The sequence below is a fragment of the Parasteatoda tepidariorum genome, chromosome 7, assembly GCF_982258835.1.
Source record: "Parasteatoda tepidariorum strain Cologne lab strain chromosome 7, Ptep-v5.0, whole genome shotgun sequence".
NCBI classification, from domain to species: domain Eukaryota; kingdom Metazoa; phylum Arthropoda; class Arachnida; order Araneae; family Theridiidae; genus Parasteatoda; species Parasteatoda tepidariorum.
Genome location: NC_141761.1, coordinates 17,777,441 through 17,805,099, shown reverse-complemented (window position 1 = coordinate 17,805,099; position 27,659 = coordinate 17,777,441). Strand labels below are relative to the sequence as shown.

General features: G+C 32.1%; 1 protein-coding gene across 2 annotated transcripts in view; it reads left to right on the top strand.

Annotated features, from left to right (window-relative positions):
* LOC107439026 (death-associated protein kinase 1) overlaps positions 1–27,659 on the top strand; it is a 49,090-nt gene continuing 21,431 nt past the window's right edge. The window contains exons 1-14 of one of the 2 annotated variants that reach the window (XM_087167427.1): positions 1–197; positions 2,737–2,826; positions 5,017–5,115; positions 8,938–9,036; positions 9,762–9,860; positions 10,843–10,941; positions 15,277–15,375; positions 18,185–18,283; positions 20,142–20,240; positions 21,690–21,767; positions 23,876–24,071; positions 24,746–24,871; positions 25,230–25,424; positions 27,210–27,472. In XM_087167427.1, the coding sequence (XP_087023553.1) occupies positions 5,050–5,115; positions 8,938–9,036; positions 9,762–9,860; positions 10,843–10,941; positions 15,277–15,375; positions 18,185–18,283; positions 20,142–20,240; positions 21,690–21,767; positions 23,876–24,071; positions 24,746–24,871; positions 25,230–25,424; positions 27,210–27,472 (1,518 nt within the window). In that variant the 5' untranslated portion in view covers positions 1–197; positions 2,737–2,826; positions 5,017–5,049. Of the gene's footprint in view, positions 198–369; positions 417–2,736; positions 2,827–5,016; positions 5,116–8,937; positions 9,037–9,761; positions 9,861–10,842; positions 10,942–15,276; positions 15,376–18,184; positions 18,284–20,141; positions 20,241–21,689; positions 21,768–23,875; positions 24,072–24,745; positions 24,872–25,229; positions 25,425–27,209; positions 27,473–27,659 lie in introns of those variants that run through there. The other variant, XM_087167428.1, reaches the window with a different exon arrangement.

Below are 27,659 nucleotides of genomic sequence, written 5' to 3'. Positions count from 1 at the left end.
AATGCAGTAACTAGGGCATGATGCTTGGTTCGATGTTCTTCGTAGCAACTCATGGCCAAAAACGATCGATGCTTTAGGTGCTGTGATGGCTCTGGCGCATTCCAATTCCACAAGACGCAAACGTTTCTAGAGAATAAAGACTAACAAATCATTCTTTCCAAATAAATTCATTTTGTCTTCTTTCGCAACCACAACAGGTAAGGGCATCAATATTAATTTCAAATTATTTTACAATCAAACTATTTTTAAAAATAGTTTTAAGAAAAAAATCGGAATAAAAACATTATTTACTGACAAAAATAGCATAAAATCTTGAATTGCGTCATAGTTTAGAAAACTTATTAATTATAATTTTTTAATTTGATGAAGTTCAGAAATCCGTTGCTTGCGGGGTAAGTTTTTCTAAAGTTTAAAAGGTAAGTTTCACTATATATATTAGTGAAAAATAAATATTAATAAATTAAATTTAAAATACGAAATAAAAACTAAAATAAATAAACAAAAAGATTTGTGTCATGTTTTATATTTTAATAGTATATACTTTAATTGTCATAACTTGTAATGTAGTTATACCTTAATAAGTTTTGCGAATCAGTAAATTTTATATTTTTAAAAATAATTTGATTCTTTAATAAACAGTTGCCTAAATCTGAAATTATTGTACTGCATATTATTATAGATTTTTTTTTTAATAATTGATCGCTATTAGCATCCTGCCAAACAAACTTCTATTATCCAATAGCCTGGCAGCTCATGTTTAATAATGAATTAACGCATGAGTTAATGAGCTAATAAATATTGGGATAGAAGTTTATGCTTGTTTTCATTTAATAGTAATTCAAATTTAATTGATAACTTTTTTCTGGTGCAGAAAAGGAAAAATTTTCGACATAATAAATACTGATTAAATCAATAAAATTGAAGTCCTTAAAATAGAGATAAAATAAGATTTTGAAAAATATGAAACACTACGCATAGCTCTGCATTACTGGCTCTTATGAGGCCTTAAATGGCAGAATATATTACAGAAATGTGTAGTTAGAAGTAAGTAATGCCAAAAAATTTTTTAAAAAATCTAATTAAACTTGATTAATTTCTCAGTTATTTTTTATTATTAATAAAAATAATGATATTTAGATTTTTTTATAGCATATTGTAAGTATATTTTCACTCACGATTTTCACAATGTCAGTATATTTTCATTCCCGAGTAAGACTAACTTTACGCGAATTTCTTATAATTTTACGATGTAACAGAGCTCCAACCAACAAGCATAAATCCAGTATTATTTTTTCTAAGACTATCGCTTTGTAAAGCATTGTCCAATATATTGGACGCTGGGTGTCTCAAGTGGCTATTATCGCGAATTTTCTTTATGTTTATGTTTCAGTTTTGCATTTTTTTATATGCAAATTTTCAGCAAATTTTTTTTATTTTTTTTTCTCTAAAAATTGCAATTTAAATCCCTAAAAATAAATAGTTAAGCTTAAAAGTAATCGCCCTCCGAATACCCCTCTTTAAATTTGTACCCCTGTTTACTTTTGCTAAGACCTAATAATGTCTAATAAGACCTAATAATTCGAAACCTCTTCGTAGTGTATTGTGGGAGATTGTTAACTTGAATGATGAAACTAGAATAAAGACTATACAAGCGAAAATAAACTGACCAGATGCGCTGACCGGTTTGCATGGTGGTCAAAAAGTTGACCTTGTGCCAGACAGATCCGGAGTTCAATTCCCTCTTCAGGCATGGGTGTAATAATCTATCCTTATTGTTTCTTACCGTCTATATGGTGCCCCCTTTAAAGTGATTACTGAAAAAGTTAGTTTCATTAGACGCTACTAGTTTCTTCCTTTTGGGGGGGGGGGGAATAGAATGATGAAATATTGCTTTAATTTTGACAAAATTCGTTTCCTAGAAGAATGAAATGTTGCTTTGACGAAATGTTGCTCGTATCATATACCAAGAAACGGTTTCGTCAAAAACGAAGAAAATTTCGTAATGATCGAGTATCCGTTTTTTACAGTTCATCAAGCAAAAACATCATGCTAAAAGATACAGAATACAAATAATTTATTATGATTTGATGAACAACTAGAAGCGTGGTTTTTTAATCTAATGACGTAAAGCCATCGGCAAGTGCCAAAAATAATAACAATTAAAAAAAACTGATATTATTTTAGCTTTATTCATTTTATAAGTTTTTTAGTTTTAAGCGGATTTTTTTTCCTTTGTAGTGTTGCTCAGTTTAGATTTATTGATTATTTACCCCCCCCCCCTAATGAGAACAGGTTTTCAGCTAATAAATGAATGAAATAGAATATTATAAAAACATTAGGAAACTGCTAAAAAATATATTATCGTTAAGCATAGCGAAATTCATTTAGGATTCTTTTCATGATTTATTAAATCGCTTCTAAATTAAATGAACTCTTACCACTATTAGTTTTTCCCAAAGCTCGGAAATTCAGGAACATTTCTTTAAAACTGTTTCAAAATTTGTTTAAAATATAACATGAGAAATCATATATTTCGACTTCTTAGGGAATAATAAAAATTGTTTCATGAATTTTTTAAAACGTTTTCTCTAACAGTAAAGGAATAGAAGAGGTGATATGAAAGCGATTAATAATGAAATGAAATCAAACCTAATAATGAAAGCGATTTCTTAATAGTATGCTACTTAATTTTTTTCATTCTTTATTGAATATCTATTTACCTATCTGTTTTAAAAGGATCTGAAAAGTATCTCTGCACTTGAGGAGTACAATCTGGCTGGCTTTGAAGAAATAGTACGAGCATCTGATATTAATAACTGTAACGAAGTAAGTAGAATTTGGAGATCTTGTACCGACAATTTTAATCTATATGTTATATATATTATCTATATTTTAAAAATATTAATTATGCTCTTATTGAAAAAAAAAACGTTTTATTGTATCAACTAACACAGAGTTGAAAAAATTTAAAAATAGCAGTAATAAATCTTATGAAATGGTGAAAGTATAAATTTAGGAAACTAAGAACGGGGAATATTAAACTAGGAATTTGGGATCAGGATGCAGAAAACCAGGATTCAGCTAGATATTGATAAAATTATCTAATTACATTGCAAAAACTAATAGTAGCTAGAGTTAAAAGAAAAAAAAAACTTTTGGATAACTTGCCTTCTGGTAACAGGATTTCCGTGTACTATATTGCAATATTTATGGTTTGAATTGCATTCTAGCACTGTCTCGCAGTGGTGGATGACCACTTGGTTACACTTGAGTAGGGACCCGAGGGTGTGCGGTATTGGTCCTCGTTAAACTGTTCTACCGTAAAGTGCTCAACTTCGTGTGAAGATTGTCGGGCTACCAAAGCGGGGGTGCCATCTCCTCTACAGAGGATCAAAATTGTGATGGCAAGTCTTCGGATTATCCTCTGGGAAGTTTCCCAGACCGTTGTCAATAGCCCATTGTGCAGCTCTAGTGCGACGCAAATGAACTACAACAACAACAGCATTCCAGGACTAGTTAATTTTTGCTCACCATTCGGAAACCTGATCCAAAGCGTGTTTTTTCTGAAAAAACATACATAATTTTAACCAATTTCTTATTCCCTTAACTGTGTTGTGTTAACCTTCAAATTGTAGTTTACATCAACACAATTAACAATTCCAATAAAGAGTGAAATTTGACACCATTCTATGTTATTTCTCTTCTTTGCTATATTCGGTGAAAGTTTTATAAACACAACAATTTTCTACATAATCCGTTTTTATGCATCGTTTAGTAAAACTGCGAAGTGTCTACGAGCCTCTTTGATTTCACGTTTGTACTGAAGGTCTTTCCTTACCTCAGTTGTAGTTGTAGTAGTAGTTCATTTACGTCACACTAGAGCTGCACGATGGGCTATTGGCGACGGTCTGGGAAACATCCCTGAGGATAATCCGAAGACATGCCATCACAATTTTAATCCTCTGCAGAGGGGATGGCTACCCCGCTTTGGTAGCCCAACGACCTGCACGTGAAGTCGGGCACTCTACGGTGGAACAGTTTAACGAGGACCAATACCGCGCACCCTCGGTCCCTACGCAGACTAATCCAAGTGGTCACCCACCCGCACACTGACCGCAGCCAGTGATGCTTGACTTCGGTGATCTGATGGGAATCGTGTCTTAACGATCAGTCCACTGCGGGACCTTTCCTTACTTCAGAAGTAAAAAACGAAAAAATTAAGGATGCTACTAGATGCTTCGTATTTTTTCTTAGTAATTCCGAGTTTTTAAAAAGGATTTTGGGTACTTACTGTAACATACACAATTATATAGCTTGTTTGATCGGAAATAATGTCCCTTTAAACACTTATTAATCTAACTTTTCTTTCTTATTATTTATTGATTTAATTATGAGCGAATTCTTTTTTAAGTGAATTAATTGTTTTACGTTATTTTATATGCAATTTACTAGTTTTCGCGAAATAAGAATTGTCAAAGTTTATTAAGTAAGAGAGGTTTTGAAAAGCGTTACGGTTTCCCCTAACGATATTTGAGTTTCACTTGCGTATTATACTATTTTGTTTCGGGATAGAAAACAGGGTCAGCGTTGTGCTTACCATGAAACAAACGCTTTGCAAAATCTCTCTAGTAAGTGAACTAAATACACATCGTAACGAAGTATATTAAACTAAAATCCTTAAAGCCGTTTATTTGCTGTGTAAATCTCTAACGCGTTCCTATTGACTACTTCGATTGGACAAAGTAATTAATGCAATAACTTTTATTGAATAATGTAATTAACATATTCATTTCTATGACAAAAATATTGCTATAATACTTTTTAGTTCAACGAAGCAACTATATGATGAATCTAATTTTATTTTGTGACTTTGATTCGCCAGATTTTGACTACGTGTTTACTTTTTGTCCTATATATTATGTTATATGTATACTTTAGTCCTCTATATTTGACTATAATTTGATATATAGTTTAATAAACGACAAACAATAAAAAATTTCATTTTAACCATTTTAGGAGGGAGAATGTTTCGTCCACATAGCTTCTGGCATGGGTCAACTGGATGTGTTGAGATTCCTTCATTTCAAAGGTGCAGATTTATTTCGGATTGATGCAGTAAGTGGTTTTTGAATCTCAGAGAAACGATCAGTGATATTTCAAAGAAGCATAAAATGTCGAAATTTAAGATTTAAAAAAGAGAAAAAAAAATCACGTTAACTACAAGGTTTACGAACAAGGATTTAAACGATACCACAATATTTAAGAAAAAACTAGATACGTTTAATTGCGGAGCTTTAAGAACTGCTGATGTTGAGATACCGTCGCATATAAGAACTATCATGGTCCCTTGACTAGAGTATGATGCAGAAAAATGTCATTGTAATTGTACAGGGCTATTCATAATTCCCTCCGCCTGTAAACGCCATTTTTCTTTACTACAACTGGCTTCAGTTGTACATGTTACTGCCATCTACCGGCAAGTGCTTAAATTAAAACTTGAATACTTTCGGAATAATTTCATATGTTCTTTTTGCCATATTCGTCTTCGTTTTTTTTACTACAACGCTTCGAAACCCCGGAGGGAATTATGAATAACCCTGTAGTTATCTTGTGCTTGTATGATAAGGAGCGAATTGTGACAGGGTTCTCAGTTGTGAAAGCCCCTTACACGTGGCAGATATGTGACAAATACTGTTGTGTTCAATACCTTATAGGGGCGCTTAGTTCTTCGTAGCTAAGCTTGAAGGGTTGCAGTGTCGTTGCGACGACAGGTTGAACGCTAGTTCAGTACAGGGCTAAAGAGAATACAAGGGCTAGTTCACTCCGCTCTTAGAGCTGAAGCTACGATTTCCCTCCTCATGACGTCACTGTGTCTACAGATCTCGGAGATCGCAAGCAAAGATATGATAACTTTGCATCTTTCTCTTGTAAAAATAAGTTAGACTTTTTCTGGTTATTAGCCTTCAAACTTTACGTAATTAAAACATTATTTCAGTTCATAAACATAGTTCAAAAAAAACTTTCTTGGTTATTATATTAAAAAAATACCATTTTAAACTTATAAAAATGTTTTGCTAGTTGGTGAAAATGACACGATAAATACTTTATTTTAAAAAGTTCAGTTTTAACTTTAACTATTAAGAAAAATGAAGGCATATATCGACACTTTTTTTATCTACATATTCTTTTATAAAGATAAGTTAAGTTAAATTTAGAATCCCTGATTTTAAAATATGTCGTTAATAGCAATTTGTTCATACTTAATCATTAGGAAACATCAACCTTAAACGCTAATTACTGAAACAAAATAATAATTTAGGTTCATAATGACATCAGAAATTTTACAATTGTTTATAGACATTTAAATTTACGATGATATAATATATAGATATTTAAATTGAAGAGAATATAATTTTTAAAAAAAATCATAAATATTTAGAATAACTACATTAAAAAATATGTTATGAAATTAGGAGAATTTCAACTATATACTATATATTTTATTTATACTTTTTACTTACATTTTAATTTTCTTTGACTTTATCTATTTTTTAATTCTTTTCACCTGCCTTTCTTTATGAAGTAGCGAGGCGGTTTCTATTTAGATAATGAATTTTTCTAAAGTTCTTTACGACAGAATAAACGTATTGCGGTTTTATATTAACTGTGTCATTTCGGAATCCATTCTTTACATAGTTGTTCATTTACTTTAGGGAACACGAGAAAAATTATACTTTTTCCTTTTGTTTTTATATCAGAATTTTTGCAAGTTGCAATCGCGCAAACTGGCATTTCGATAATAGTTTTAAATTCTTGTAAATTCACTGCAAAAACTGAGGAAAGTCATTATAGAAAATATCAAATGTCTTAGAATATCTCGCAAAAAGAAATGATCCAATATTAGTTAGAGCTAGTAAGGCCAAACGCTCCGTTCTTGAAGTAAAAGTGCGAGCTTTGCGCCAAAGTGACGTCACTAGAGTGACGTCAGAGGATCGGCGCGGCAAGAGATACTTCAAAGGAGTGAACCAGCCCTTCTATTCTCTTTAGCCCTGAGTTCAGTAGTGAATTTATTGAAGAGTGATTACATGACAGGTGCGGCAGTAGAAAAATTGTAACGAAATCTTCTGGAACTAGATTATTCATAATTACAAATGGATTCCCAAGCTTGAAAGTAAAACTAATACTCATAAAGTACGTTTATATTTGAACTTCGGCACTCCATAACTTAACCAATTACTCTACCAATAACTTGGTTAGAACTTAAGTAATTTTATTGGTCTTTTCTGCGGGTTCATTTCGCACCACTACTTAAAAAAAAATAATACAGATCACTCGCAAAAAAAAAAGTCATTCCATAAGTTGTTTCTGTATCCTAGCAACCAACATTTCCTCTTCTGTCAACATAAAACAGCGGCTATTGTAAATCATATAATTTCAACATTTTATCTAGATTTGATCGAAGTACATTCCCTTCCCAAAGTCAGACATATCATTGAATAGCAATCATTTTGCTAAATTACACAGAGGGATAAAGTGAGAATGCCATCGCTGTGATTGTTCATTAAAAAAAGGTATTGAACCCATGAGAACACGCACATTTATTAGTTCATTTTTTACGACATTCGCGTTCAAAATTATGTGGGATACGTAGACCACATAATGACCAGATCTTTTGAACAGATTTAAATGAAATTGTCTTTGAACGTAGATGCGAAGCATAAACAAATGAATAATAATATAATCAGAATTGCAGGACTCTTATCGATCGTAATCGGATGGTGTGAAATCGAATAAAAAAAAATTTACAGTTATATAAATTCACATGCAGTGATTATGCAGTTTATGAGCTATTGTGGCGATAAATGTAGTTCAAAGGCGCTGTTTCTGACCCTGGGTCATCGAAGGAACACTGTTGCCATTTGGCATATCTTTTCATTAAATCGTCATGAGATGTCTAAGCTGACATCTCTTCAATTATTTGCCAGCTGAAGATTCATTCATTATTAATCAGTTACTCGAAGCAACCGATTGGAATGCGTCTCTTTCTTCAAACAACAACTTCTTGTGTGAACAACTGATTGCATTCACAACCACACTATTAAGGGTACGACGATTCATTAAATGAAGTGATATAGTTCAGCCTCTGACTTGCACACCTCTATGGAGTGGATATCTTGGGGATCTACTTTCAACTTTTCAAGGATGCAATTAGTCATGATTTGATTTCAATATTTATAGACGACAACGAGAAAACACACACACACAAATTTAGAGGTCAGGTTCGAGTTCAAATAGTTTTTCTAGGCTTAGTTTAAATCAAGGTCTAGGCCTAGTTCAAATGGTTTTTTCTTTCTTTCGTAAGGAGAAAAATTAGATAAATATTATATAGTCAAACACTTTTCGAATTTAAATTTTTAAGCAAAAAGGTATTGCTTAAAATTATTTTTAATTTCTTAAAATTAAAAACAAGTATGATGCATAATTTTTCGTTAAATTGTGTATCATTTATCGTTAATCTATTACGTGTAATAATTTTATAATATATAATCGAAACTCAAATATTATTAATCGTAATAATTTTACTCTTATAAAAATTAATTTATAAGTAAAGAACATTTTTAAATAATTAAAATGCAAAGTATATTAAATAGGGAGTTAAATTAAGTATGCATCTCGACAACCTTTGTGAAGTAGGAGAAATTTAAAAAAAAAAAAAAATCTGATAACTTTTTAGAATTGTTACATTATTTCAAGACTATTCAGAATACTATGTCCTTTATTACATTTCAAATCGCAAATGCGTGCAAAATAACTATTATAGCATAGCATTTTCTTTTTCTTCCAATTAACTGTATTTTAAAAATGTTTTATCATATATTCCAAATAAAGAAAAAATAAATAAAAAAATTGTTGTTAAGTTTTCCTTTCTAAATTTAGAATGGTGAGAATGGTGTTCATTGGGCTGCTAGACAAGGTCATAAAAACGTGATTGTGTTCTTGCAACAGCATGGATTATCGCTGAATTCGCCGAACAAAGTAAGTGGCTATAACATACTTATTATTAGCAAATGAATTGAATAATTTTAATTGTTAGAACAAAATTGAGCCAGTAAAATTTTACAGTTATTCAGAAAAAGAAAAGCATCTAAGGCCAATTTACACAATAATATGACACCGAATACGACCCAAATATAATCTGTATATGCAAAGAGCTCCCCTCGCCATTTGTCTGGAAAATTGACGGTGCCAATGGTTACGAGGTTTTACTGTATCAAGCAAGTTGGGTCAGTATTTAAGATAGATTTAGTGTCCAACGAGATAAGGGAAATCAGCGTAGAGAGAAACTCCCTATATGAAAAACAAAGAGATATGAAAAACAAAGTGCATTTTTAACAGGACACACATTAGGTTGTGGCAAACTTACGAATAAAAACAGGGTTTTTCCAATCAGCGACCTTAAAAATTTAACAGATATATTAACGCAGCTACCGCTGCTCTTTTATTAATTGATTTTAGAAGTTTAAATTAATGGAATGCTAAAATTAAGCGCTTACGGCATTCACTCAAAATAACGAGTTTATTGCTAACAGAACCTTAAAAATAAATAGCTGTAACCTATTTATTTATTTATTATTATTTGAAAATGCGAGCTTTTTTCTGGGATTCAGAAAAGTTTAAAAATTTTGATAACAGCCTTATACCATTTGAGTTGATGAAGTTTTTGTTGCAAAAATGATTCATTTAATTTTTGTTTGTTTCAGTATGGTGATACACCGTTGCATTTGGCTTCCAAGCATGGTCATTCGCTCATTGTAGAAATGCTCATTAAACATTCGGATGATATTAATCAATTAAATGAAGTGAGTAAGATCCTTATTGTTAGAGAATATTTTGATCGGCTTCTTTTTTTATTACTTGCTAAAGTTTTAATTTGTTGCCTAAATATCACTAACTTTTAAGTTGGGAGGATTTGAAACTAAAACAGGCAAGTGGAGTAAGTCCCTTAGTGTTGACTAAATTATGGGTGACTTGTGTGTGGTTCTTTTTGAGGAGAAATAGATTTTCTCCCTCAAAAAATTTAAACATAATTAAAGTTTCCGGAATATTTCCTTTTCAAAAATATAAACAAATATACATAACTAGTGGGATGCGCCCCCTGCTCGCTAACGCTCGCCAACCCCGAAAATTGCTGCGCAATTTTCGACCGAGCTTTCTCCATATCAAACTATCAACCAAATTCACGCTACTTAAACTCTTTTATCGGATAAATCGACCATTATGGAAGCGAAAGAATGGAGCATTTCGCGGCATACGATAAAGTTCAATTTACATTGAGTTTCAAAATCTTCGCAAGCGCGTTTAGGGCATTATGAATGGCTGCTGTGGTCATGTTAATTGACCCTGGGATCTATATTTGTATTTAAATTTATGTAAATTTATATGAGAAGAAAAATGTTAAGTGGACATTTTAACCAAATTTCTTGTTTCTACATGTTCATTTGTTTTTAAAATATACATAGAACAGTTGTACCTTTACTTTTGGAGGTCAGTGTATTTATTTATTCACAACAATATTCAAATGGGCTAAAATAAAAATTACTGGATATATCAAGCAGGATATCAGGCAGGTTCGAAAGAAATTTAAGCTTATTTTTGTATAACATTGTAAAACTTTTAAAAGTATCACAAATAAATTATTTTTTTACTTTGTAACCAATTTATTGTTATTTTAACTCAGATTTTTAGTTAGAGTCAAAGAAAATGTGCATTTAATGTTCGCAACGTTTCAAAGGTGAAAGTTAATTTCGTTTTAAAATTCCTTACTTTATTGTATATTTTTAGGAAGGAGATACTGCGTTGCATTTAGCAGCCTTTCGAGGTAATCTAGATACAGCTCGTTGCCTTATAAATGCTGGTGCTAAAATGGATATGCAAAACAAAGTATGTATTTGTGTTATAAATTTGAACTAAATGAACTCTAACAATGTAATTTTTTTTTATTGTGATATTGTTGTGAGTGGAATTCACTGATCTGTATTCGGTAGTTGGTTTGCTGATTCAATCTTGTAGTCCACTTTGTCAAAAAACGAGAATGGGGATGAAGTTAGGTAGAATTTTGGCATTACCGCATTTCCGTGCAACTAATCCTCCCTTGATTTTTGTCTATATCGATAATAAGGAAGTAGACGAAATGTATTTCTTATATTAAATAAAAGTTAACAATAATTTCGTTCTATGATGTAAATAATTCTGGAATCTGCTTATAAAAAATTAAAATGCTGGTTATTTGTATAATTTAAGAGATAACTTTTAGAAAACAGCCACTCCCACAGAGTTTGTCATGCTTCAATTTACGAGATCAGTGCAATCCTCTTTATCGAGATCAGTGGAAGAGTAGATACAAAGGTGTGTAGACAATCTCCCTAAAAGTCTATTCCGCAGAGCCAAATGAACAAGAATGTTCTCACTCATAACTAAAATATAGTATACCTGTTTTTATCAAAATTAAAATTGTTCCATTGAAATTAAACCGATTTTGTGCCGAAATTAGGAACAAAGGAAACCAATGAGTAAAAAAACATATAGTATATTAAGGATGACTAATACATATTTTTAAGGAGTTACCTGGGTTGGGGAAAAAAGTGTTCCGTCTAAATAAAGCCTCTATTGTTAATGGCAAACATGTTAGATATGATGCTACCTACTATACCAATCCTTGGAGAACAATCGCTTGAATATCATCCCAAAATTCAATGATACCAGCCTAACTGAACTTTCAGCCATTGCACTAGATATGCTAATAGTGGTTTATAGAGTATACCCTCTCACATTTTTATGAAGATAAGGGGAAAGGACATGAAACTTATTATCTAAAATCCATACACACGAAGACTGTGTAAATGGTAATAATTCTAACAGTTTTGGAAATCCACGGCAGGGGAAACGTGAAGTTTTTTTCTGACACTATTATTGAGACACCATTTTGCTGTCAATGGGGCGTTCGCCTTTTCTTTTTATAACTACTGTTTTTATATCCTTCAATCAATTTGCGACTTAGTTTAACAGTAGCTCAGGCTCAAAAGTAAGCAAAGAAGTGCGGAATTCCAGCGATGTCTGGTCGATACGAATTCCGCAACCAGCTTGCACCGACCATAGTGCTGACGTAAAATATTCTCAGTAGTGGGTGGATCATGGGTTAGAGTCCCCTAGACGTCAGGCTAACCATGTGAGTTCGCGGTTTTCGTTATTTTCCCCTTCATGTAGCGTAAAGGCGGGTTACTTCCATCAGAAAATTAACCACAGAGGAAAAGCTCTTCCAATACTTGATCCATGGGTTCCCTATCTTCCAGATTAGATTCAAAAGGCTACGGAATCGAACATCAGTAGTCGTAAACCCCAAAAAGCGGAAGATATATATACATATATAAAAGATATATAATATATATATATATATATATATATATACACTGGTTATCATAAATTAAGGAAAAATCACAAAAATAGCGATAACTCTTTCAAAAGTAAGCCAAACCGTGCAAAATTTGCATATGTTGTCCACTAAGAGTAGCTGAGTAAAATTGCAATATGCAAATTAGTGGCGCTGCACTCGGCTTACGTCATCTGCCTGGAGCATAAAAGTCCAAGTTTGAGAGAAAGCACACAAATTTTACTGTGATTGCGACATTGAAAATCTGAGATAGCCAATTCGTAATAATGACCTCTAGGCATCATTTGCCTGAAGAACTACGATGGAGAGCCATCGGGAGACTAGAGGCAGAGCAGAGTCAATCAGAAGTGGCCAGATGGCTAAATGTGAGTCCATCTGTGGTTCATAGACTTTGGAGGCAATTTCAAACCACAGATTCGGCATCTAGGAGGTTCAGTCAAGGACGGCCAACTGTTACGACCAGTGCCGATGACCGATATTTGACATTAAGTGCACGCAGGAATAGAACCGCTACTCCGACACATCTTAGATCCTCTCTTGCTGCAGCCACCGGAAGGTTGGTGTCAACGTCAACTGTGCGCAGAAGGCTCCACGAAGGTGGTCTGTATGCGAGACGACCAGCCATTTGCGTGCCGCTCACATCACGCCATAGGAGAGACCGTTTGCAGTGGGCCCGACAACATGTCCACTGGACGTCAGATCAATGGAGGCCTGTTCTCTTTACGGATGAGTCCAGGTTTAGTCTAGAAAGTGACAGTAGACGTTATTTGATATGGAGAGAACCTGGGACCCGTTATCATCCATCAAACATCCGTGAAAGAGATGCATACGGAAGAGGCAGTGTCTGTGTTTGGGGAGGCATATCCTTAGGAGGGCGCACATACCTCCATGTCTTTCCAAGGGGAACCGTGAATGCTCAGGTTTATCGAGACAACATCCTTGATGCTTATGTGCGCCCATATGCCGGGGCAATTGGTGATTGCTTCCTGTTACAGGACGATAATGCAAGACCACACAGAGCTCGCATTGTTGATGATTATCTTCAACAGGAAACAATTACTCGCATGGAGTGGCCAGCTCGATCCCCGGACTTGAATCCTATCGAGCACGTTTCGGATGCTCTAGGGAGGCGTGTATCTGCCATCAATCCGCCCCCTCAGACCCTTGCCACGCTTGCAACTGCTTTACAAGAGCAATGGCTCTCACTTCCTATTGAACTGATAGACCGCATAATTGAAAGCATCACACATCGCTGTTTGTGCTGTATTGCTTCTAGAGGCAATCATATTCCATATTAAAGGTACTTTTTCTATTGCAAACCGATACTTCCAATTTGTTTATTTTATACATGTGCTAATTTCTATACTACTATTAATGTCTGATAATTTCTTTTTATGTTGTTTAATACCTTACTATGTGTTGTATATTGTGGGTAAGTTTCATAAAATTCCATGTGTAATTTCTTGAGTTATCGCGATTTTTGTGAATTTTCCTTAATTTATGATAACCAGTGTATATATATATATATATATATATATATATATATATATATATATATATATATATATATATATATATATATATATATATATATATATATTGTGGGATTGATTGGTATCTTTGTTAGAGTCCCCACTTAAACTCTAAAAAGAAATATAACTCTAGGAAGGCGTTCCACATGAAAATGTTTCTGAGAACGGGTTATAGGTTTCTTCATGAATAACACTAATTTTAAATATATAACTATCTTTATTAACATTTAGGAGACTTGTAAATTTAACTAAAACATTTTAACATATATAAAACTTAACCACTTTAACATGGAAGCAGCATAGAAATAAACTGCGAAAAGGTAAACGGTGAGAACATGCCGTATTGCTAGCTAGAACCGACGGGGAGAGAGAGCAAGCTGTGAGGATACGGCCAAGTTATATCCAAAACATACTGTGCGCATTTTGCTGATTTCGTCCTTCACGCATATCTCCATTCAGGTATGAGGTTTACGTCAATTATCGGCTGCGAGCGACGTAGTCCAACGTCAGAGATTCGTAATTCGGACTTTGCATTTCAGACCACAACGCCACAATATATATATATATATATAATATAATATAATATAATATAATATAATATAATATAATATAATATAATATAATATAATATAATATAATATAATATAATATAATATAATATAATATAATATAATATAATATAATATAACATAATATAATATAACATATTTTTCAGTATATTGTTACTTACGTAACAGTAACAATATACTGAAAAAGCTGAGTATGCACAAAATAATATTTATTTTCAACGTGACTTTCCTAAGAAGAAAAAATTAACTCCTTTAACATGGTAGTGTGTCTGAAACACAAAGTATTGCGAGGCAGATACAATAAAATTATATGTTGAAGCCATTTAAGGGTTATTTTTCATCTTTCTATTTTTTAATGATTCATTCGTTAAAGAAATTTTCGCATTTTCCCTTAATATGTGGAAGCTGCAATTTCAAGTTTTCGATTTTCTTAACTCGTCTTAGAGTTGGAGTGATTTTCGAGTGTTGCTTGTTGGTTATTTATTACCAAGACACTAACCTGGTTCTTTCCCCCGAAGATTACTCAAATAATGTTACTAACTTCCACTTCTTCTACCGAGTATCTTCGGAATTAATAGATTTAAGATTATAAATGATTTTTATATATTTAAGTAAGACTAAAATAAAAACTTTTTCCTATAAATCTAAATTTTTTGCAAAAGTGACATTTACCTGGTTCTTCCAATAAGCTCTTCATTAAGAATGATGTTTTTTCTATTTTTTACAGAAAGGATGTACTGCTTTGCATTTAGCTTTACATAAACACCACACTGCTCTCGCTATAATGCTTTTGCAAAGTGGATGCAACATAGAAATATTGGATAACGTAAGTTAATATAATATTGTATAATGCTATTTTAATAAATAATGGATAATCTTAATTTATGTATATATATGAGTCATTCTCACGAAAACTGTCATTTTTCAGTTCATAAAATCCCAAAAAAGTAAAGTGAATAAAAAGCTCTGAAACTTTTTATATTAATAGAAATATGTAATGGCATTATAAAAAAAAGTATATATCCTATAAATTATACTTACGATTTAAATTAATATTTTTTAAAAAATTATTTTATAATTAATTAATTAATAATAATTAATTAATTAATTAAATAAATTAATTATTTTAATAAATTAATTTATTAATTTTTTAATTTATTTTTCAAATTAATTAATAAGTAAATTAATTATTTTCACTATTTAAAAAGTGAGGGAATGATACTAATAGTGAGGGAATGATATTTTATTTTAATACATGTTTCTATCTAAGTTACATCTGCCTAAAGTTTGAAAATGATAACATACTAAGTATATCTAATATTTATTATAATTTAGTCTTATATATTTAATAGTTTTTACAGGTTTGGGAAATAAAATTGGCTGGCACGATTGAACAAAACAAAATTTGATAATATACTCATCTTGAATCATTCCCTCACTTCAGCGTCATTCCCTCACTTTATACACTAGTGAGGGAATGACGAATTCAATAAAATTTAAAAATAACAGTTAGGCCTAATTAATTTCTGAAGTCAATCACATACAATTATATTCATGCAAGAAAGCAACATATAATTATTCACTTTCTCGATGAAATTGTATTTTATTTTACTCTAAAAAATGACATGAGGGAATGACAAATGTAAAAAATTTTACCTGGTTTGATTCATTCAAATTTATTCCACACCAAAGTACATACTACAATTACACATACTACAATTTTGTTCTATGATGCCAGTTGTTAACTTCTGAAGTTTTTATTAAAATATTTTTATTCTAAGAAGATTGCAGGTGATAAGAGCATTGTTGTGAGGGAATGACGCGAAACACTGGGGACAAAGTTTAAAATAGTGCTGTGTTAATATTTTTATCAGAAATTAAATTTAAAATTTATTTTCTGAATTCTATATTTCAATATTCTCAAATAAAAAACACAAATTTGTAAAAAAAAAAGTTTTTATTTCAGAAACAATTTTTTTCTTTTTTTAAATCAGCAGTGGGGACAAGTGAGGGAATGACATATTGGTATATTTTTATTACCTAAAATCAATAAAAAATAAAAATTGATAATTTTATTTTTATTCTTTTGTTAGCTTGCATTCTGAAGGACACTTTCCCTGAAAATTTTTTTTTCGTAAGTTGTAAAACAAACATAAAATATACTGGGGACATGAAAATGACTGTTTTTGTGAGAATGACCCATATATGCATTCATCTATAATTCTCCTACTTTCCATGAAGTGTTAAAGGGCGAAAATTCAAAACATGTGTTCTTTATGCGATAAATAGAAAAACAAATAAGTTTCATATCGATATTTTCTAATAATCGGGATAATTATGAACTCCACATTTTCTCTGCTTTGTTAAAATGTAATTTACACGATTGAAGTCAATTTCAATCATAGATGAGCTTGGGAATGAAATTAAAAAAATTAAAAAAGGCAATTTAAAAAGAAAATGCCGCATGACGAAATTTTGGACATTTTTTTGCGATTTTAGGTGTTGAAGAAATAAATTAGATCTTGTTGATTAATTTGAATTTAATTATGTGCAATGATTTATCGTAATATAAAATTTACTTTCAACAGATTAAAATTAAAAATCATTCATTGACCTCTAATCGACTCCTAATTAGTATATCATATCGACCGCCAGGGATCGATATGAGCTACTTATTCTACGCTTGATTTTTAATCGATTAATTCTTGTTTTTTCTACAATTAAATGTAAAATGGTATCACATTATTGGGGAAGTGTGGGTGTTGTTCGGGTATTGTCTTATTGATCTTCTCCATTCCAGAGGTTATAGCTATACAAATCTGGAACTTTTTCCGTTGCGCCACTCCGGAATCAGTGCGGGGGTCAATGATAGCGGGATCAGTTTCTTTTACATCTCATTATCAAAAAAAAGCTGTTTCGTTATGCTTTTTTATTAGCCAAAGCTCTCGTGAATGTGGCAAAAATACGTAAATTATTGATTTACTGATCTCTAGCACTTGAAATAATTTTTTTAACTAGAAAATTAATGTTTCGTCCAAAATTAACAGTGTTTTTGGCATATTAATTACATCAATAACTTGTTCAAAAGCGTTAAGTATGGATAACATAAATTAAATGAATAATCCCAAGAAACTAGAGCGGTAAGATATTACCTGATGGAAAACTTCCTACGCTTCAAAAATATATAAAATTGAAATGACAGTCGACATATTTCAAGCGCATCAAAAATAGATAATCTAACAAAAAACCAAACCTTTTCAGTAACTTTTACGTCTGTCAAGTATTAAAAATGGCCACCTATTTCTGATGCACTTAAAACATGACGGCTATCATTTCAATTTTATGGCCATACTATAATTTTTTAATTATTTCTTGAAATATATAATGGGTGCTTAATAACAAATTTGATGTTTTGAATGTTTAAAATTAGTTAAAAAAGTTTTCCGAAGAGTTACTACAATTTATGTTTTTCGCTTAGTGTGACGGAAATAAAACTATATTCTCAGTTTTGTTCAATTTAAAAAACATGGTTTATAAAAACTTTTTTATAATACATAAATGACTTAAATTATCAAAATAATCTTTCATAATTTTTCTCTGTACCTGTATTTAAATTACTTCATTCTCTTATGTAGCAAGGAGAAGCTGCAATCCACATTGTTGCTAGAGAAGGCTTGCTACCAATGGCTCAAACCCTCTGTGCTTTTGGCTGTAAAGTTGAAGTTCAGAATAAGGTATTTATATGGATTAAACGTAAAAGTTATACTAAAGAAATTTAACAACGACATACTTGCTGCAACATAAGAAAAATAATAGTTTTATTGCAGTTTTAATTTTTTTAAACTAATGCAACAACGTTCTAACAGTGCCGGGATAGCCTGGTCGGTAGGGCGCTAGGCCCATGTCCGAGAGTTCGCGGGTTCAAACACCGCCGACCGAAGACTCCCCGTGTAGTAAAGTGACTGATGCACGTAAAATCTGTCGAGTCGCAAAAGTTTTCCATGTTCCCATAACAAATCAATACCTCTGTGGGTACTGGATTGGAGATCGATCGTTCTCTGATTCAGGTCAAAATTACGATCTGTGGATGAATGAATGGATGTATGAATTGGTCCGCCCTATAAACAGGTGCGACATACGGTGTGGCAGAAGTCGAATTCTTGGCCATAGATGGCGCCACTGAAAAACAAGAAACGCACACTCTGCCTTAAATTTCTCGGTTTCACCAAGCAGACTTGCCCCCGTGTGGCAAGTGGCATTAGAAGCAACAACAACGTTCTAACAATGTTCCAACTATTTTAGAAATTTTGTGACAAATCTCCCACAAAAATTCCTGTGTTATTTCGGAGAAAATAAATTTTTGTGTCTGGTTTTCTAACTTCCAGCTTAAAAAATTATTCGAATCATAATAATCTAAATCCAACTCCTAAATGTGAAAAAGCTTTGCTAGAATTATTATGTGGTAGCAACTTTATGAGAACCACAGTCCAAAAAATTTTATATTTTTTTGTTTTTTTGCCTAAAATTTTATACCTTCGTAATTGAAAATTAAGTATCAACACAGACAAAAATTAAGTTACTCTTGGGAAATATTGCTGCCAGGGAAATTTGAAAATTAACCAAACTTGTACTTCAGATTAAAAATAAGGAAAACAGCTAGGTCAGTCAAATTTTAAAAACTGATTTACCTTATACCATATTAAATTTGAAAGCATGCTTTGTATTTCATTTTGTGATAAATTGAGTTAAACAGGTAGTTATGCAAAATCTGAGAAGACTGATGACCTTTTCTGATTATGAAAGCAATTTGTCCTTACACATTTTTCTTGAAATCCTGGTTAATGTTTGTAATAAAATACCAATAAAGAAAGTAGAAAAACAAGAATGCCAAATGTAAGAACAACAAAAAAAAAAAAAAGAAAATGTTAAAGAAAAGAAAATTTTGGGAGTAAAAAAATTAGAATAATAAGAATGTAAGCAAAGTGAATTTAAAGAAAAACAAAATAAAATATGGACTGAAAAAAAAAAAGATTTATAGTAAAATTGAAAATAATCTTGAATTTTCTGATATTCCTGAGACTGATTGTGATAACGTGTGTGGGAAATCATATTATTTTCGCCTTTAAAATCCTTACGGGTAAAAAAGTCTACTTTTTTATGTTAACTTATTGAAAATGCTATTAACATATTGATACATCTCTGTTAACATATTGAAAATGCTATTAACATAGTGATATATTCCTGTTAACATATTGAAAATGCATAATTTCCAATCAAAACATAACTTCTTAATTTATTAAAATATTTTTCGAACACGAATATCTGCTTCTCCGAAACAAATTGAAAAAATAAAATAAATTACCACTAAATTAATTAATAATTTTGTACACGAGAGTCAGAAATTTTTTTTTAGCTATTAGCTAATAATAATTCGACTAATATTAATGTTCTAATCCTTAGATTTCATTTTTGATGAGTATTTTAAATATGTTTCAAATGTTTAGAGCAGTTATTTCAGAATACCTTAAATAAATAGTACAGTTAGCGATATTTATGAGTAATTGTGTAGTAAATTACCTTATTATATTTCAGGAAGGATTTTATCCGTTGCATTTGGCGGCTAAGAATGGTCACACTGAATTGGTACGATGTCTATGCTTGGCTGGATGTAACGTAGAACTGAAGAACAAAGTATACATTTTCTATCTTACTTTGATTTTATAACCGTCGTGAGCTAGTTTAGCTGCTGGAAAAAAATCTGTTTAGCGTGAATTTCGCTTAACCTAATTTATTATTTGAAACTGTAAAATCGGTCAGATCTGTAATACTAAGTTTTCTCGTATTGTTAAAGTTTTGTGGGGAAAATTTCTGTGGAAATAATAAAGTAACGGATCACACTAGGCCGGGCTGTTATTTATTATGAAAATATCGAAAAACAAAAAGTTTTTTTTTAATTTTGTTCTTATAGACCTTTTCAAAAAATATGAAATTTTGCGCATTATTAGAATAAAAATGCTAACGAAGCGTTATTAATGCGTGCTTTATTTTCTAGTGTTTCTTTTTTCTAAGTGGATTTTTTTTTCTTTTTTAGTTTAGAGTGTTAAAATAAGTAGAATTGTGATCGTTCCCTTAAGGCCTGGTTTCTTAGGACAGGACGCAGTCAGCTGGAAATCAGCGCTAACCCCTGATTGGTCCATTTGTGAGTTTGATAGTATACGTCATCGAACGCTCATCTTGAACTACAATTGCCGTCCAACTCAACTGCAGTTGGATTACAACGTGACGTTAACCACAGAAGCAATGGCGGACAACATTTAACAGCACATTGAAATCAGCCAAGATTTCAATTTTGACATTAAACATAGCTTCTTCATTAAACATAGCACTCTTCATTTAGCTCAGCTATAATGTGTTTTTTCTTGGACGAAGTCATTATTTGTTCTCAGAAACACTGGTCGACAATAACAAAATCAATACAAACTCAAAATAAATATTTGTTTACGTTATTAACGCATGCGCAATGAGAGATAATGTCTGCGTTGGACCGACTGCTCACGTTGAGCTAACAAAAAAATATTTTTTTGGCGTCAGCTCTACGTCAACTTTCCGCTGACGTCCAGATAAGGCGCTAGTTCTAAGAAACCAGGCCTTGAGCTAACAAACCAGTATTTTGTTGGCGTCAGCGGGACGTTGACGTCCCGCTGGCACCCAGATAAGGCGCTTGTCCTAAGAAACCAGACCTTTTACGTGTTCCCTTAGATGTGAAATACGTCAATTAATTTTTTTTTATGGTTATTAAATGATTATGTTTTACTTTTTCGACAGTGTATTGGCTTGTTAATGTAATACATATCTTTTTTTTCTCTTTTTTTGCTTGGAAAAGGTCCCTTATAGACCTTTTTAAAGTTTCGAATTAGTTTTGAAGTTTTGAAATTTCAGCTTTTTTTGAAATTCCTCCTTTATTGAAATTTAACCTTTTTTTTTTTTTTGATGAATTATGGAATGTCAATACACGGCAACGGGCTAAGAACCACTATGCAACATATTGTAATAGTGTTTATCTACATTAAAGAAATTACTGTTTAATTACAAGTGTAATGAATTGCAAAAAATTCTAAAATGCTCTATTTTGTGTTTCAGGACGGTATTGTTGCTGAAATAACTGCTCTTGCTCAAGGTCACAACGAAATGGCAAATATTTTAAATAGGCTTAGAAACGTAGGTTTATTATTACAATAACTCACATTTCATAAACTATTAATACAAGGGCACTGGGATTTAATTTCTTGAAAACGTTTTAATTAAATGATTATCATTTCATTTCTATTCCTAAAGAATTGTTCAGTATGAGAAACTAAAAAGAAATCAATGAGTTTTTAAAACAGGTAATTTATAGTGGATTTCTAGACTGGGTGATATGTTACCTGACTTATCAATTTAATTACAGTAATTACAGTAAAAACAATGAAGCAGGTATGTTGCGTACGGATGAAAATAAGCACAGAGCTCCTGAGTTCGAGACTGAGGAGATTAATCACGTGACTAATTCGAGACAAATTGAAAATATTGTTTCCAAAAACGCATTGAGAGATTTTTTCTAAAATCTCGGACTGACATTCTATGAAAAGCGGTTGCATTGCCCTATACACATTCTTAGAGCACAGTATAGATCATAGAGTAAATTGGAGAGAATATAATTTATTAAAAATATACTGCCCTTTAAAAGTTTAGATATAACATCTTTTCTATATCTAATTTTAAAATGAGTGAACATCGGAGCAAAACATGTGAAGAAATGTGTATTTAATAGTTATTTTTTAAATCCCAGATAAATATCTACATAAATTCTAATGCAAATATGATTTGTAACAAAAAAAGCAAACTAGGCAAGAATGCTCTTTTCTAAAAAAGCTAATGCATCATAGTTTCATGTGGAAAATTATCACTAAAATGTTATAAAAATAGATCCTAGTAAGGAATGTGTCCCCTCCTTACAGCAATGCATTGGCGGCACTGATTTTCAATTAAGTGGTCGAGGAGGGAAATAAAGGACGAAGGCCAGTCATTGAGTTAACTTTGGTCCAACTCATTTAACGATCGAGGATATGTACTCAAAGCAGCAACTTACCTGACAAAATAGGCTCTGACAGGCGCCTATAGGCTCAATCTTGTCATAAATGTAAGAGTTTTTTTTTAAAAAAAAAATTTTGGCATGATTTATGGCTGTGATTTATGGGCTGTGCTTTGTCGTTCTCAAAAATGAAATAAGAAGCAACTGTATCCTAAGAAAACAAAACAGAAATAGGGCTTTGAGAACGTATTTTTTTGCTTAAATCAGTTACAGCAAATCTTTTAAAGACAAAGAGGTCGCGTGACTATCCAACATGTACATAATTCCTACTCTGACCGTCGAACTTTCGCTATTAGAACAGCATATCTTTGGATATTAAAGGGCCAGTAGCGTGGCCCTGATAAATACTTTTGTATAAAGAGGGGTCTCTCACCTGCTGACCGAGTTCTTGAGCCGTTACGAAAGCGAAAGTTTTTGATGGTCTCGTAAGGCATCTTATGTCTTTATCGCCACATACCTACTATGCTTAAAAGGGCGCCGCTACTAGATTAAATATAGAGGTGTGTTCTTGGAGTCCTGTATTTATTTTTTTAGGGATTCACTTGGCCTTGATATAATTTCAATGGGTCATTTTTGCAATAGAAAACTGAATTCAGTTTTGAGTCCTGCTGTGGCAAAAGCAAATTGTTACCATGGGACTCATGTATGTTTATCAATGAAATGTAAAGAGTTCATTGTTTCGTTAAACATTGTTTAAGACAATATGAATTTTTTTTTTATTTCAAAGTAATGTTACAATACCGGTAAAAATTGTGCATGGCTCAAACAGGCATAGAAGGTGGGTGTATCAAAATAAAAATTTCAGATTAACGATCTAATAGTGCTTCACTAGGAATAGATGAAGAAAGTGTAATTCTAAGCTAAGTTTAATTACAAAACAATAAGATAAAGAACAGTTTCATTTTTATAAATGTTAAAAGAAATTGAAATAGCATTTATTTATGCAATGGTTTAAATACTATAATTTAAATGAAAGATCAAAAGTCAGAAATGATTATTAAAATTTTAAAAAAAGAAATGACTTTTTAGCTCTAAGTCAATTTTTTCCATTTTCAAAATAGTGGCTCATAACTTGATTTGATTTAAACTCGATATCTCTATGTGCTGATAACTATGTAATATGCAAGTGTGATATTCTAATTAATTCCATAACATTTGATCCTAATAATTAAGATTATTTTGATCCTCCTTTCAGATATATTTGAAAGAAGAATTTATATCTCAGTTAATCCCTTCAACGAAAACAATATCAAAGATTAAATTAAAACTATTTGGACACAGTGGTGTGGGAAAGACAACTTTCATCGACAGCATCAAGTGTGGATATTTCACTTCATGGTTCAAACGATCATTGGGATCCATGTCACCAACTCACTCGAAGAACAAAAAAGGTAAAGTCCCTCTTGAAAGCATATTTGATGACATTTAAAAATCTTTTTTCTCTATCTGTTTATTAGATTTTCGACGAACCCAGGTAAGAGACATTTTCAGAGAGGCTATAATCAGGGTAAGAAGAAAAAAGTGATCTTCTATTTTATACCCGATTTATTAGAAAGCAGGATAAAGAATTATTCATCCTATTTTACTTTCTGATGCCTGATTTGAAAATAAAAATTATGCAGGCATGCAAAAAACTAATGTTGATTAGTTATGTTAAGTTCAAGTTTGAAAGCAAAATAAATTTTGTCACATAAAACGTGCCTATATTAATTCAACTACTTTACTTTATTTTCACTGGTTCATAAGTACCCATAAAAATGTCACTTACCTGGTTCGTCCACTAAGCTCTTTAATTACGTAAGTATATGCCTTTCAGTTTTGAACATGATTCTGTAGTGTTGCTCAGTACTGATTAATTGATTTTTTTTATTCACCCCGCACGAAGAACGGGTATTCAGCTTGTTATTAAATATAACATTAAATGAAATAGAACATTTTCAAATTTTGGATTTAACAAGTGAGGCAAACTGTGAAAAATTATGTGGTAGAGGAAAAGAAAAAGTTTACTTTATACGCGAGTGATTATTTGAGTCTCAATACCTACAATTGAAAATTTTTTTTGTAGGAAACATCACTAATAAATCTATCATAGAGCTTAATAGTTCAGGATCAGCAGAAACCAGATTAAGTTTTGATACTTGTTACGATACTTATAGCCGAGGAATTGATATCCAACAAGTCAATATATCAGGTATGTACTTCACAATATGCGTTCCTTTGTTTATTTTGTGCACCGTTAAAAGCAATATAACTACAGGGCTATTCATAATTCCCTCCTCCTGCAAACGCCATTTTTCTTTACTGCAACTGGCTTCAGTGGTACATGTTACTGCCATCTACCGGCAACTGCTTAAATTAAAAGTTGAATACTTTCGGAATAATTTCATACGTTCTTTTTTGCCATTTTCGTCTTCGTTTTCTTACTATAACGCTTCGGAGCCTCGGAGGGAATTATGAATAACCCTGTACACTATCGCATTGCTTTTATCTGTCAATATTATACTTCAATAGTTTATCCAATAATCATATGTAGCGCATTATACTTTTAGGTATTGGAAATGTGAGTATATGGGAATTTTCAGGACACGAACCTTATTACATGACATACGATAACTTCATAGGAAACACCAACTGTTTGCACATTGTTTTCTTCAGTCTCAAGGACGAATATGATATCCAGTTACAGCAAGTACTTTATTGGCTGGCCTTCCTTCAATCTAGGATACCTATTCAGGAACCACTAGGTATAAATGATTATTAGATCTGATAAAAAAAATGTAAATTGTTCAAAATTTCGATTATAATAATAATGTTGCAATATTAATAATGGTATATCAATAATAATCTGTGCTAATAGTAGTACGCTAATTAAAAAATTTCTGTCGATGATGTCAAAATAATCTCATAACAATGCAGGATCAGAAATGTAACAACAACAAAAAAATACTTAAAGCATATGAGTCAAGAAGTTGTTGCGAATGCTATCAAACGGAATTCATTGTGATAGCAAAATAAAAAATTTCAATCCCGGAATTGAAAGACCATAACAAGTCTATACCTCTGGTTCAGGTCAAAATTACGATCTGTGGATGAATGAATGGGTCTGCCCTATAAACGGGTGTGACGTATGGTGTGGCAGAAGTCAAATTCTTGGTCATAAATGGCGCCACTGGTAAACAAGAACAATCGCACTCCCTCTGCCTAAACAGGCATACGTCAACAACAACAAGACCATAAAAATCATTCTTCTTAACTTATGAAGGTCCTTGTGGTGTAACAAGGCATGCACGCTAAGAAATGCGCTGAGCGTTTTGAAATGGTGCATCTTCGTGGACCCTGCGCATTACAAACGTTTGAGATTCTACATAATATCCAGATTAGAATTTTTGTTAAGAAATTCGTGACTTAGCAAATTTTCATTGCTACTTGAAATCACATTTACTCTCCTAACATACTCCACAAGTTCATCTAGGATTGCATTTCCGACTTGTCATGTGGTTATGCTCAACGCTCCAGAGGCGCAAACGGTAAATCCAAAGCCTCCTAGAGTAGTGGCTTTGGATTTGGCCCCTCTCTAGGAGGCTTTGGTAAATCCCTCCACTGGTGGAGAGCTGCGGTCACGATTTCCATCCACTGAACAACAAGTGTGCCTCTGTGTTTAATCTGTCGTCATCAGTCACAAGTCCTCTCGTTGGTTGTGATTTAGAAGTTTGGAAACAGGGATTATACCAGTTCAGAAGTGGTCCGCGTAGTCTATCAGGGATCAAAATTAAGTTGTAATCCTAGCATTGCCTTTAGAGATAAATGATTCCTAAAAAACAGAAGTAGGGGCTTGGCTATTGTTGGGTGCTTTGATGTATTATAATACATGATTCTGAATCATATGCTAAGTGTACCCAATCTCTCCTACAAGTTTGGTCCCATGGTTTTGAATCATTCTGTAGACGTGTTTTGTCTAAAATAATTTTCCATGATTAATCTATAAATACCTGAGTCACAATATTTAGTAATATTTTGTAAATTAATGTTAAATGCCATGGCAGCAACTAGAAAATTACTAAATATCTTGGTTAAATATGTCTTACTTTTTTGTTGAAATATTGAACATTCATAAAATATCAGAACACAAAATTTTAAACAGCACCGTTTTCTAATGTTATGTGAGACCAAGAAGAAGTATCCAAGAAGAAGAAAAAATTATTCTTACTACTGAATGTTCCATGTTTGCTAAAAACTAATTAACAGCTTAAAATAACAAATAAACAAACTTTACACTTTCATTTTTATTAGAGAAAAATAAACTACTTTCGATTTAGATTTGATTAAGAAAAATTGTATGATCAACGGAATGCTTAATAATAATATAGAATGAAAATAAATAATAATAATAAAAAATTCAAAATAATACAGAATGCTTTTAAAAGTAAGAAGGATGATTCAAATCAAGGATTCAAGAATTCTTACTTTCAAATCAAGGATTCAGGATTTTAATTGAAGTTGTGATCATTCTGTTTCTCTTTTCATTGTAGGTTTCTGTGGTAAAAGCAGTAAGCCTGCTAGAATAGTTTTGATAGCGACTCATGCAGACTTGGCCTCATGCAGCAGGGTCACATCAACCGGAGAGTATCTGAGCAGCGAGGCCTCATCAATTCTGCAAGTTGCACGTCTTCATTTTGGCAATGTGTTTGATATTCATGACTCAGTGTTTGTTCTAGATGCACATGTTGTTGGTTCACCGGCCATAAAAGCTCTGAAAACATACATAGCACAGTGTAAGGAGAAATTAACGCAGGTTTGCATAAATTTAAACCTACATTAAATTGCGCACTAGGAATTTTTTTTAAAATGAAAAGAAAATAACTCTTAGTAAAGACTTCCAACGATGACTCAATTCAAGTCCTTTTTTTCAGCTACAGTACACGTACAGCAGACATTTAAATTGATATATTGGGAGTACAAATTAGTTCGGTCCGTTTTCA